This window comes from Papaver somniferum, unplaced genomic scaffold, assembly GCF_003573695.1.
Source record: "Papaver somniferum cultivar HN1 unplaced genomic scaffold, ASM357369v1 unplaced-scaffold_137, whole genome shotgun sequence".
NCBI classification, from domain to species: Eukaryota; Viridiplantae; Streptophyta; class Magnoliopsida; order Ranunculales; family Papaveraceae; genus Papaver; species Papaver somniferum.
The window spans coordinates 1,432,646-1,444,337 of NW_020622934.1; the positions used below are offsets into that span (position 1 = coordinate 1,432,646).

The 11,692-nt window shown below is 36.8% G+C and overlaps 1 protein-coding gene across 28 annotated transcripts; it reads left to right on the plus strand.

Annotated features, from left to right (window-relative positions):
- The first annotated feature begins 1,115 nt into the window (after nt 1–1,115).
- LOC113334729 lies at nt 1,116–11,233 on the plus strand. 28 transcript variants are annotated; one of them, XM_026580917.1, is made up of 13 exons: nt 1,116–1,343; nt 1,907–2,218; nt 2,355–2,432; nt 2,552–6,462; nt 6,541–6,962; nt 7,033–7,281; nt 7,422–7,559; nt 7,648–7,689; nt 8,389–8,472; nt 8,756–9,201; nt 9,907–9,989; nt 10,380–10,450; nt 10,542–11,233. In XM_026580917.1, exon 4 carries the CDS (start codon nt 3,840–3,842, stop codon nt 4,749–4,751), a length of 912 nt encoding a protein of 303 aa, XP_026436702.1. In that variant the 5' UTR covers nt 1,116–1,343; nt 1,907–2,218; nt 2,355–2,432; nt 2,552–3,839; the 3' UTR covers nt 4,752–6,462; nt 6,541–6,962; nt 7,033–7,281; nt 7,422–7,559; nt 7,648–7,689; nt 8,389–8,472; nt 8,756–9,201; nt 9,907–9,989; nt 10,380–10,450; nt 10,542–11,233. The 28 variants fall into 28 exon arrangements, with proteins under 28 accessions (XP_026436702.1, XP_026436704.1, XP_026436705.1 ...); XM_026580919.1 differs by having other exon boundaries at nt 7,422–7,545; XM_026580920.1 differs by lacking the exon at nt 7,422–7,559 and having other exon boundaries at nt 8,756–8,795; nt 8,913–9,201.
- The last annotated feature ends 459 nt before the right edge of the window (nt 11,234–11,692 follow it).

Sequence of the window (11,692 nt, forward strand, 5' to 3'; positions counted from 1 at the left end):
AACTAATTAAACAATCTATTGTGAGCCGACTAACTAACACACTATAATATTTGGGCACTATATCAGCTTTTAAATTTTCTCCACCATTGGGGCCGTAGGTCCCGGTTCTCCGGCTACTATGATCCAACTAATTAAACACTATATTGTGAATCGACTAACTAACACAATATAATATGACACGTCCAACTAAATATTTGGACATTATATCTGCTTTTAATTTTTCTCCACCGCCGGGGCCGTAGGTCCCGGCTCTCTGGCTACTATGATCCAACTAATTAAACACTATATTGTGAGCCGACTAATGAACACAATATAATATGACACGACCAACTAAATATTTGGCACTATATATTCTTTTAAATTTTCTCCATCGCCGGGGCCGTAGGCCTTCGGCTTTCCGGCTACTATGATCCAACTAATTAAACACTCTACTGTGAGCCGACTAACTAACACACTATAATATGACACAACCAGCTAAATATTTAGGACTATATCTGCTTTTAAATTTTCTCGACCGCCGGGGCAGTAGTTCCCGGCTTTCCGGCTACTATGATCCAACTAATTGAACACTCTATTGTGAATCGACTAACTAACACAATATAATATGACACAACCAACTAAATATTTTGGCACTATAATTTTCTCCACCGCCGGGGCCATAGGTCCCGGCTTACGGCTACTCTGATCCAACCAATTAAACACTCTACTGTGAGCCGACTAACTAACACACTATAATATGACACTAACCAATTAAATATTAGAATTGTTCTGTTATGACCACAAACTAAAATTGCATGAGAAGATACTGATTGACCGACCAAATAAATGAACAATAAACAAAACTTAAGTAAATCTTCATATTCGATTTGAAAAAATCGACCAGCGATTGAGCGCCGGCCGTAGGCCGGCGTGATACCTAGTATATGGGGTTATGTCGTGGATAAAGACGACCGTAGGATTCGAAGAGTAATTCGTACCCGTCAGATTTTGTTTATTTTTCTTTTTATCGGGAGTAGTTCTGGGCCGTGGTTAGAGTAATCCGGATCGGTGAATTTTATTTGTTAATCAAGACCATGACCATCACGCGAATAAAAAGAAACGAAAATAAACTCATTGTTTCCTCAGCTCTATCTTCTGATTGCGAATTATTTCTTCGTCTCCTTCACCGAATCTCAGCAACAACAATTCCTGCCGAACGTGTATGTTCGTCTCTCTGAAGAAACCTAGCCCTAATATTGTTATTCTAATCCTTATTGAGAAACCTACCCCTAATCTTTTTCTCCTCTTTTCTCTTTAACCCTGCGTCAATCTCAAACTCTGTAAAAATAGCAGCTGCTAATGAGGTAAGCATTGAATTAGGTCTGTTTAATTAGTTTCTATCACTGCCAAGGAGAGATTTTGGTGATTGATTTTGTAATGAATTCAGAATTTGAAATCTAGGGTTTCATGTAACCATTCAATTTTTTTCTTTTCGGTTTTCTCTGATTTAGTTTGCCATGAGAAAGAAAAGGGTCTCGGGATAAAACCATGTTTAGAACTTTTAAATCCTGATTATTATTATTTTGGTGATATAATTTGAGAAATTCTTAATTAGGTCCTGAATTTTTTTTGTTGGTGGAGAAGAAGATGTGTTTAGTATGGTTTTAGTGATTTTTGTGATTTTCTTGGTGATCTTTTACTGGGATTTATGTCGTTGGTGAGAGTACGTGCAATATTGAATTGGTGATGATATATTTGTTCTTGAAGTGTATCATGAATTGTGTAAATCAGTTATGGGTTTTGTTATTGATTTTGTGTATTGTATGAGTTTTCAATGAGTTTGACTTGGCAAATTTTTGAGGATATATATACAATTCGTGACTGGGATTAGGTTCTGACAAATAGTTCCATGTACATATTGATACAGGAACTGATATTTTGTGGGTTAATTGAAATTCAGGATGCAGGAACTTAGCAAAGGTATGTACAATATATCAGTGACCCGAATATTTATACTGACTGAAAGAGAAGTATAAACAGACCGAAAAAAATGTATATGAAGTCTCATTACTGCTGCCAAGTTTTGCTACAGTTTCTTTCTTAAGTGATTTAGCTTCATCCGGAGCTAAATTCATACAGCTTGCCAGGTATTTATCATTGACTGTATGCAAACCTACAATCCATCAGCTGATGTGTACCAGAACCTCTAAGAGCGGCCAATGAATAAGATGAAAAGCAGGTAATTGCTAAAACCATCCTACTGCAATATATATATATATATATATATATATATATATATATATCATGTAAATCTCTGAGATTTGTAATCTTGGGCTTCGTTGATCCCTGACTACAGTTTATTGATATTTTATCAGGCGATTTAATTTTTAGGACGCTAAGTAGAATCAGAAAGAAGATGATGATGAAGAGGAATAAAAGAAGAACTGAAAAAGGTATACATATATAAACCCAAAAATTATATTCTTTGGTTCTTTGCTTTTAGTTTATTCGTTATTTATTTTTTGGGTTGATTTTTGATTTTGATTATGGGTTTGTTAGTTGGTGTTTACAGGTTTTTGGTTGGTATGAGTCGTAGTGTAATTTATCACCAAGAATGCAACCCTCACAAACGAAAAGGAAGGTGATGATTATCCTATCAGAGCGATGAAGTTTCCATCTCTCCCTTCGTCCATGTTGCTGTGCAGTGTAATGTTGCCTCTGACCTTCCCAAGCTGGTGGAAGGGCTTAAGTGTCTGTCAAACTCTGATCTTATGGTAGTTTGTACAGTTGAGGACTCGGGCGAGCACATTGTTGCAGGTGCTGGAGAACTCCATCTTGAAATCTGTTTGCAGAACTTGCATGAGGACGATTTCATGGGAGGTGCGCGAATTGTGAAGTCTGACCCTGCTGTTTCATTCCGTGTGACTGTCCTAGAAAGATCATCTTGCAAAGAAGATCTGGTGTTTCGGCCTCGACACCACTGGTCAAACCTCGGTTGCACAAGCAAAGTAAGGTTTAATCATCTGTGGTTAATTGTAGCGATAGAAAAATATATAAGGTTAATATCAAAACTTAAAAAGTCATCTTTCTATGGTTGCAATCGACATGGAACCCCAACCCATCGTTCTTGCTTAGATTGACCTTAATCGACAATTCTATTATTGTTTACTATAGAGCTATACCTGAACTAGGGTGTTTACCTCAAAGTATTGTTACTCTACCAGACTCTTGCTGCAGACAGGATGTTAACAAAACGTCAGTTCTGTTGGCCAAAATTCTGTGGGTAATTCTATGAACAATAGTCTGTCACCTGCTACAAATTCTTCTGATGCACAGCTTAAGGTTTTGTTAATTTTGTATCTTCTTCGTGATTAATTTGTTTTTGATATAACTTTCTTCTATGTTACTGATAATTTTTGTTATTTGACGTTAAAACTTGCCGCAATATTTAAGAAGATTGGAGACAAGCAGACCTGCACTACTGGTTTGTATGGATTATACCATGTGTTGCAACAATACGTCAAAACTTCTTTTTTTGGCGTATCAATACGTATTGTATGGATACGTGTATCCAATACGTCCAATACAGCCAATACCAACTGTATAATCCTTTTTTTAAGTTAAAATACCAAAAGTTGGATAAGAAGCAACAACTGTCCATATATTTCTTTAATACTAATAAAAGTTAGATATTTATCACCAGCTGTCATCACCCCCTCCAGTCAATACTTATCCCAAACTTTCTCCTCCTCCTCTTAATCTCAACACTTATCTGATTACCTCTAACTCTCTCTGTTTTATCTCCTCCAAAACCAGTAGAATACCCAAACCCTATTTATCCCAGATACTGATATACAACTATGAGCAAGAAAAGAAAAGACGCAAATCTCAACACCCCCCTTTGGAATTATGTTGAAAAACAAGGAAAAAGTGACGAAGGTGGTGGAAACAATAAAATCCAGTGCACAATATGTAACTATATATTCTTTGGTTCTTATACTCGGGTGAAAGCCCATCTTCTTCGTATAGAAGGACAAGGTGTTAAGATATGTGAGGGCATAGATCCTGGTAGTTTTGAGGAATTGAAGAAGTTATCAGAAGATGCTGACATGAGAAGCCAACATACAAAAACAGGTAGTCTTATTCCATTACCAGGTGTTGAAAATTATGGAACTGTGGCAAGAAAAGGTGATAAGGCTTACGGAAATTTGTTTAATGCGAGTGCTAGAGATAAGCTGGATCATACAATTGGGAGGTTTTTCTTTGGTTGTGGTATAGCTTTTAATAATATCCGTTCTCCATTATTCAGAGATATGATCCAATGTGCAGCAAATAGTAACATTGTAGGTTATATTCCACCTAGTGCACAGAGATTGAGCACTAAACTCCTGGAAGAAGAGAAAAGGAATGTAGACAAGATGTTAATACCTATCAAGAGTGGATGGAAAAGGAATGGTGTTTCGATTGTGAGTGATGGATGGTCTGACAATAATAGTAGACCTCTAATAAATTTCATGGGAGTCTCTAGTAGTGGTCCTGTGTTTTTGAAGGCAGTTGATACTTCAGGAAACTATAAGGATGCTGCCTACTTGGCTAGTTTGTTTAAGAACACCATTGAAGAAGTTGGGGTTAAGAATGTTGTACAATTGATTACCGACAATGCACCTGTGTGCAAGGCAGCTGCTATGCAAGTGGAGAACACTTTCAAGCATATCTTTTGGACTCCATGTGTAGCACACACACTGAACTTGGCCTTGAAAGATCTGTGCTAGTGCAAGCCGACAACCAAACACCAAGGAAGATTTGAAGAGTTTCAGTGGATGCAAGACCTGGTTACAGAAGGAAGAGCAGTAAAAATATTTATTACGAATCACTCAAAAGCTTTAACAATTTACAAGAAATATGCTACACTAAAGTTGCTGAGCTATGGTGAAACAAGGTTTGCTACTATCCTGATTATGTTGCTCCGTTTGGTTGAAGTTAAATTAGCTTTGTCGGCTATGGTGATGGACAAAGATTGGAAAGATTACAAAGGGGAAGACGTTGCTAAGGCACTACTGATTAAGAATAGGATTTGTGATGATGATTGGTGGGAAAAGGTATGTTACTTGATCAATCTCACTGCACCAATTGTTGATTTCTTGAGGTTCACCGACACTGACAAACCATCTTTGCACAAAGTGTATGATATGTGGGATACCATGATTGAAAGGGTAAGGCTAGTGATATATGAACATGAGGATAAAAATCTTGAAACAGGATCATCTTCTTTTTATGATCAAGTACATGACGTTCTTGTGCGAAGATGAACAAGAGCAACAATCCGCTAATATGTTTGGCTCATTGTTTAAATCCAAAATTCTACAGTGATGAATGGATTGAAGGTGGGTTGAATCGTGTTCATCCACATCGTGATGAGGAGTTATCAAATGGTAGAAACACTTGCTTTGAGAGATTGTTTACTAGCTCGGAAGATAGAAAAGCAATTACAGATCAGTATGGTGCATTTTCTGGATGCAGTCTGGGCTTCTCTAGTTGGATCTCTCAAAGAGATAGTAATACAGAAGATGCTGCATCATGGTGGAACAACTATGGATCTTCTGCACCTTTGCTAGCTAAGTTGGCTGACAGGTTGATGAACCAACCATGCACCGCTTCTAGTGCTGAGAGAAATTGGTCAACGTATTCGTAAATTCAAAATGCAAAGCGCAACAAGCTTGATCCAGAAAGAGCAGAAGATCTGGTGTATGTTCATAGTAGTCTGAGATTGTTATCTAGAAAAGAGGATAGATATACCAAAGGGCCAACTCAATATTGGGATGTTCAAAATGATGAATCTAGTCTGAGAGCACCTACCGAACAAGAATTAGCAAACTTAAGCCTTGATAAACCTAGTTACACTCTGCCACCAAGTGGTGATTCAGAGGACATTTGAGCTACAGGTCTGAAACTATAGCTACATTTCAGTGAGACCAAAAAGATAAGTGGACAGTTGAAGTATATGCAGTGATTTTTTGACTTTTTGTACTGCCTATACAACTATGCATGTATTTTGCTAAGTTTACTAACTTATATATGTTTTGATCATGCAAACAGATGTATGTATTTTGTTATGTTTCTATCTCATATATGATATATATATATTTTAAGACTACAGATTAATATTGAGTATTCCGTATCGCCGTATTACCATTTTTTTGTTGGTGTATCCTAGTAACGTATTGGTATCCTGTATCGGATACCGTATCCGTATCGTTGCAACATTATACCGGATTACTCAACTATACCCCGTCGTACACTACAGGAGTTACACTGGGTCATCACTGGCAGGCTGCTGGCGTAAGCTTTTTTTATCTTTTTGATCATCGGAATTTTGTAGCTTAATTCTCACTTTTTAAGACCATGCCAGGTTTTGATATAATTTCCCAACTTCAGAATGCGAGCAATGCATTCCGAACATACATAGAAGAAGGGTTAGCTGAGGTATGCATAATTTTTTTGTGGTTATCTTTGTTTTCTGTCATTTCAAAGAGTATTGTTGTCCTAATTATCATCTTGCAGATAGAAAAGAATGCTGCTGCCGGAAAAACACTTTCAAGTGTACCAATGTCAATGCCTCCTCCAGTTGCCTTAAATCTTATTAGTTTTGATTAAATTCAATTCAATGAAGCACTGGACATAGGTAAGAGCTGTGATTAAATTCAATTCAATTGGTATGATGTAGAATGTGCCTGTGATGGCTATTGATGATTCTGTGGTCGAATGGATTAAATGAGTCTGTGAGGTTGTTTTATGCCGAGAGTTCAGTGAAGAATAATTGTTTGCTGCTCGAATTTGGTATGAGGTATTGATGACGGTAACTGGTGGCTGATAGAGAAAACTCATAACGGAGTTCATTGATGACTTTGTTTGCTGACGGAGTTTGATTTTACTGCCACTATTATTTGAACGGGAGATGATCTCACTGCTATAATTGGTGCAAGGTGAGGTATCTTCATTGTTTTACTCTAAGAATGTTTCCATCCTAATCATTGATCTCCTTGAATCACACAGGACGCAAGACTTCAGTATTTGATGCGACCAATATGTTAAGAGACCCACATAACAAAGTAATTCATATCGTCTCACATGCTTTAAGAACTTAATGGTGTACATATTGTACTATGTTCGATGATTTTTACGTAACAACAAGGAAAGACGTCCATGTGCAAGGAAATAAACGTTGGGTTGGTTGAGAGCAAGGGATGTTTTAATCTGACTTGCAATGGATGCCACCAAAAAATCTATGCAGAAAGAGAGCTGGTACGTTAGTCATTCTGTGCAACTTTTTCAGGATTGGAAATCCCTGTTTGTGTATCAAACAATTATTGTGGTTTGTGAATTGTGGAATAGTAACAGGTTTATTGTATGGATTAAATAATTAGCTTTGTTTAAACGCGTAGATACGACATGGAGTTGTTGAAACATGTCCAGAGCAATCTTTTCTAACTAAAGGAAAGACATGCAATTTTATAGTCTTGGGTGTTTATAACGACACCAGAATTTTGCTGCGGAGTGTTCACACATGTAGTTGCGCAATAGTAATGCTTTTTTTTTTTGTTATTTTTATTTAGATTATTACTTCAAAGTACTTATTTATTTTTAAAGATATTTTTCTTTCAAATTCAGGTGCACGTCGAGATCAATGCTATGGATGGTGTATAACATGAGGTGCGTGAATATTCTAATTGGGAACTGTGTGTGTCTCTGGATGTAGCAAAATCAATATGTAGGATAAAGTACACGATCCATTTATTGGACCAAAAGTGAAATTCCATTTTTTTCCTGACTGGTGTTGACGCAAACTGCTGCTCCTAGCTGAACTTGGTTAGCATTCGTACATCTGTGTTTGTTTGCATCGAAAAACATATCATGTTAGATGTATCAACGCTAACCAAATCAAGCTAGGAAAACTAATATTATGATGTTGCTCGGCCATCTTCAAGTAAGGTACAGTCATGTTTTTTATGTGGCAGTCATGACAAGCTATCAAACTTTAAGTTTTTCAGGACATTATGCTACTAATATCGATATGATTGAATGGGTGGACAATATAACTCACATCTACAGATGATGAGCTTGCAACTGATGCTCATAGTTCATGGTTTCAATCGAGAATAGATATGAGTTGATATTCATGGTTTGTGTTGAAATATAAGAATTGGGTTTTGACGAGTTGGTGAACTGAAGCAAGGATTGGTTTCTGGGTTTTGTTGATTTAGATGAATGCCTAGGATTTTCAGTTCAAGCTTTTTAGTGGACATGCTGTTGGGTGAATAATTACAGTTGCAGTTGATGTCTTGATTCTGGTGGATTATAACATATAGGTGTCATTGAGTGATGGGTTCTGCTTGCTTATGTTAAATTCAGGAATGGTGATTTGAAATAGGCAGTTGTGGATCTGCTGAGGATTGTTGGTCCTGAGCTGCAGCTTTGCTCTTCATTGAAAAAAATGTAAGGACTCCAAACTGTGATTATGTTTTCGGAATTTGGACTTATGCACATTATATTAATAAGTAGGTTCCAGTTGGGACTGGAGTTGCAGATTGTGGTCTGCACCTGTTTCAATCATTTCTTATTCATTATTTGGTTTGTTGATTTGATTTTGATTGCAGATTTCATTGTTTTGGCCTATTTCTTTCCATTTTCTGTTGAATTTTCCTCTTCACTCTCATTCGAGTTTGATTTCGTCTTGATATTTTTTCTTTATCTGATGTTTGGGGTGTTCTGATTGCAGAATATGTACACAATGAATCTAATCTCAGCTTAGAACCACGGTAAGGTTACTACTGTTTTCTACTTTACTACTGTTTTCTCATTATGGCAAATTCACTTTTTGGTAGTTCATGAAGTATGGGTTTTTATCTTGGTTTGGTTTCTCGCTGGGGTTTTAGCCTTTTAGGTAGTTATTTGAGCTTTGAAGGCAAGGAAAAGTGTTTTTTTGGGGTTACAGGATATGAGAACTTTTAGGTAGTTATTTGAGCTTTGAAGGCAAGGAAAAGTGTTTTTTTGGGGTTACAGGATATGAGAACTTATCGAACGCAATCATATCTTAGGGGAGCTGCAATCCACGTGAATTTTTAAAAGACGAACTCTGCTACAGTAGTTGTGTTGGGAATATCTTTAACGGGACTGACGTGGGAGTGATAAAAAAACATCATCAGTATGATTCTACATGACACGGTAACTCAATCTCCTAAATCAGTAGATCTCTCTCTTTATGCTTTTCTTTTCCATTGTGCCACTACATGTAGACAATTGACACCTGAACGACCTGAGTCTTAGTGTGTGCTATCTCAGACGAAATTATCTAAAGGCAAATGATTTCCACCGCAAGTTTAATGTATTAAAACTCATAATAGCAGAACCTTTTGCAATAAACTTAAATCTGTTCGCGGTGATCTCCCCAAAGCTCCACTGAAATGAACCTGTTCATTCTAAACATAATTGACATTCAGACCAATGCTGCTAAAAAATATTTAAAGTAAATTTACATAGTAAGAACTCAGGATAGTATCACTGCCTTAGTCAAGGATAATAATAGGTGTGGGAAGTTTATAGATAGAGAAGAGGAAATTTCATTATCTAAATCTGTTGCATGCTAACCGATGACATAAGAGAATCACACAGAGAAGAAGAAGGTAACAATTCTAAATATAGGATATAGAAAGATACTTCGGCTACTATGGTGTTTGAGCATCGAATTATCCGGGATATTGTGTTTGCTTTTCTCTTTCCCAAAAAGCTTTTCCTTTTTTTTTTCTTTTTTTTTAGTAAGCAGGTTTCACATTCTTAGAATACCACGAACTCAGCAATCAGATTGGAAATATATTGTTTGATTCAGAATACCATGTATGTCATCTAATCCCCTTATTCATGTTGATTCAGAGAAGCTTGACAAATGTGCAAGTTACAAATAGGCCTAACTGGAAGGAGTGTCAGAATTCATAACTGACAATCGTGGGCTTGAGGTATATGTTTATGGTGATTATAATTTCCGTCCTTCGTTAGTTTAAGGTTTTGGATTTCAAGTTCATGTCTTTTCAGATTGTAAATTTGTGATTCAGAAGTGCTAATTGGCTATCTTCTAATTTTATACTATATTTCTTTAGTACGGTTAAGCTCTGTTCTTCGTTCGGATTAACATCTAATCATGTTTTTCATTATCTTAAAGTATTTCTTTGGGAAATCCTTTGTTTAACGGTGGAACATGTAATTCCCATCTAGGAAGCTATTCTCTGCTGAACTTAATACTTGAGAAGGAACATTTTTTTTCTTCATTGGTTTAAAGTATGAAATTGTGTGTTTTCTTTGTAATGTGTATGCTTATCTCAGCTAAATTTCTTGGGTCTGCTTCGCAGGATTGAATTGTGGGACTTTTCCGTTTGTTTCAATTGAGCATGTGACATTGAAAAGCATTTTGAGCCCTATGGTAAGGTATCGCATGTTATAATTCTTAGGTAAGTTGGTTCTATATATCTCGCTACTGGATAGTTGATTTGTTCATTTGTGGTTTATTATAGTAAGATGTTGGCAGGGTGTCTCTGTTGAATGTGACCTCAGTATGAAAGCTAGCAAGGTGGTAGGGATGATATTCTTAGAAGAGGAAGGGAATATAGTTGATCTAGAAGTAGAAGTCCAGGGCATCGAAGAAGTAGACCGAGTCCGGATAATGGAGTGGAAAACATTCAAGTTTATGACAGATAAGGGACCATCGAGCAACAAGGATTGAAGCCCTGACCATGAGTGATATACTGCTCGATCACCAGTGGTTGTTCACCAATTCGTCGCTCACCTGTTCGTCGTGCCCGTTCCCCTGCTGGTAGTTCAAACGTTCATCGTTCCCCAGCTGGATGCTCATCCGTTTTCGGTTCAGCTTATACTCGCTCATTTATTCCCCATTCTCCAGATGAGCCGTTCTCCAAATGCCTTTTACCATTTCGTCGTGCTCTTGATGGATGCTCACCTGTTTGGACATGGTGTTTACGTTTTAAAGTAAATTATTGAAATTGGTGTTTTTTTTAATGGCTGAAACTTAATACGACAGAAAGACTTGATTCTTCCAGGAAGTTGTGAATCCTAAATATTAGGGTCCTTTTTAATAACATTGATGATACTTTCCCTATACACTTTTTTGTTTATAATATTCTACTAGGTTTATGGTTCATGGAATGTACGATGCGCAACAGTTTAATTAATTGTATACAGTCTCATGGAACAATATAGAGTTGGTACAAACTTTTTGGTATATAAAATTCAATGAACAATACAATCTTATTAAATTTAATCTTGCCGTCTTGATGTTTTACGGGTCGGGTCAAATTAATCGCCTCATTCATTACTGGACGACTAAATTTTATGCGTATATACTGACCGGTTGACCAAATATGATCCGGCTATTCTGATCCAACTAATTAAACACGTTACCGTGATCCGAATAACTAAATATGCTCTCGACTATTATATTCTGATCCAACTAATTAAACACGTTACCGTGATCCGAATAACTAAATATGCTCTTAAACACGTTACCGTGATCCGAATAACTAAATATGCTCTCGACTATTATAGATAGGATCAACTAATGCACTAACTTAAATGTGGGCACTATATCTGCCTCTAAATCTCTCGACTGTCGGGGTCGTAGGACCCGGCCCCCTCCGGCTATTATGAT

What these genes read in the sequence shown, in the direction of transcription:
- LOC113334729 (XM_026580940.1), top strand. Translation starts at nt 3,840, where the DNA reads ATGAGCAAGAAAAGAAAAGACGCAAATCTCAACACCCCCCTTTGGAAT.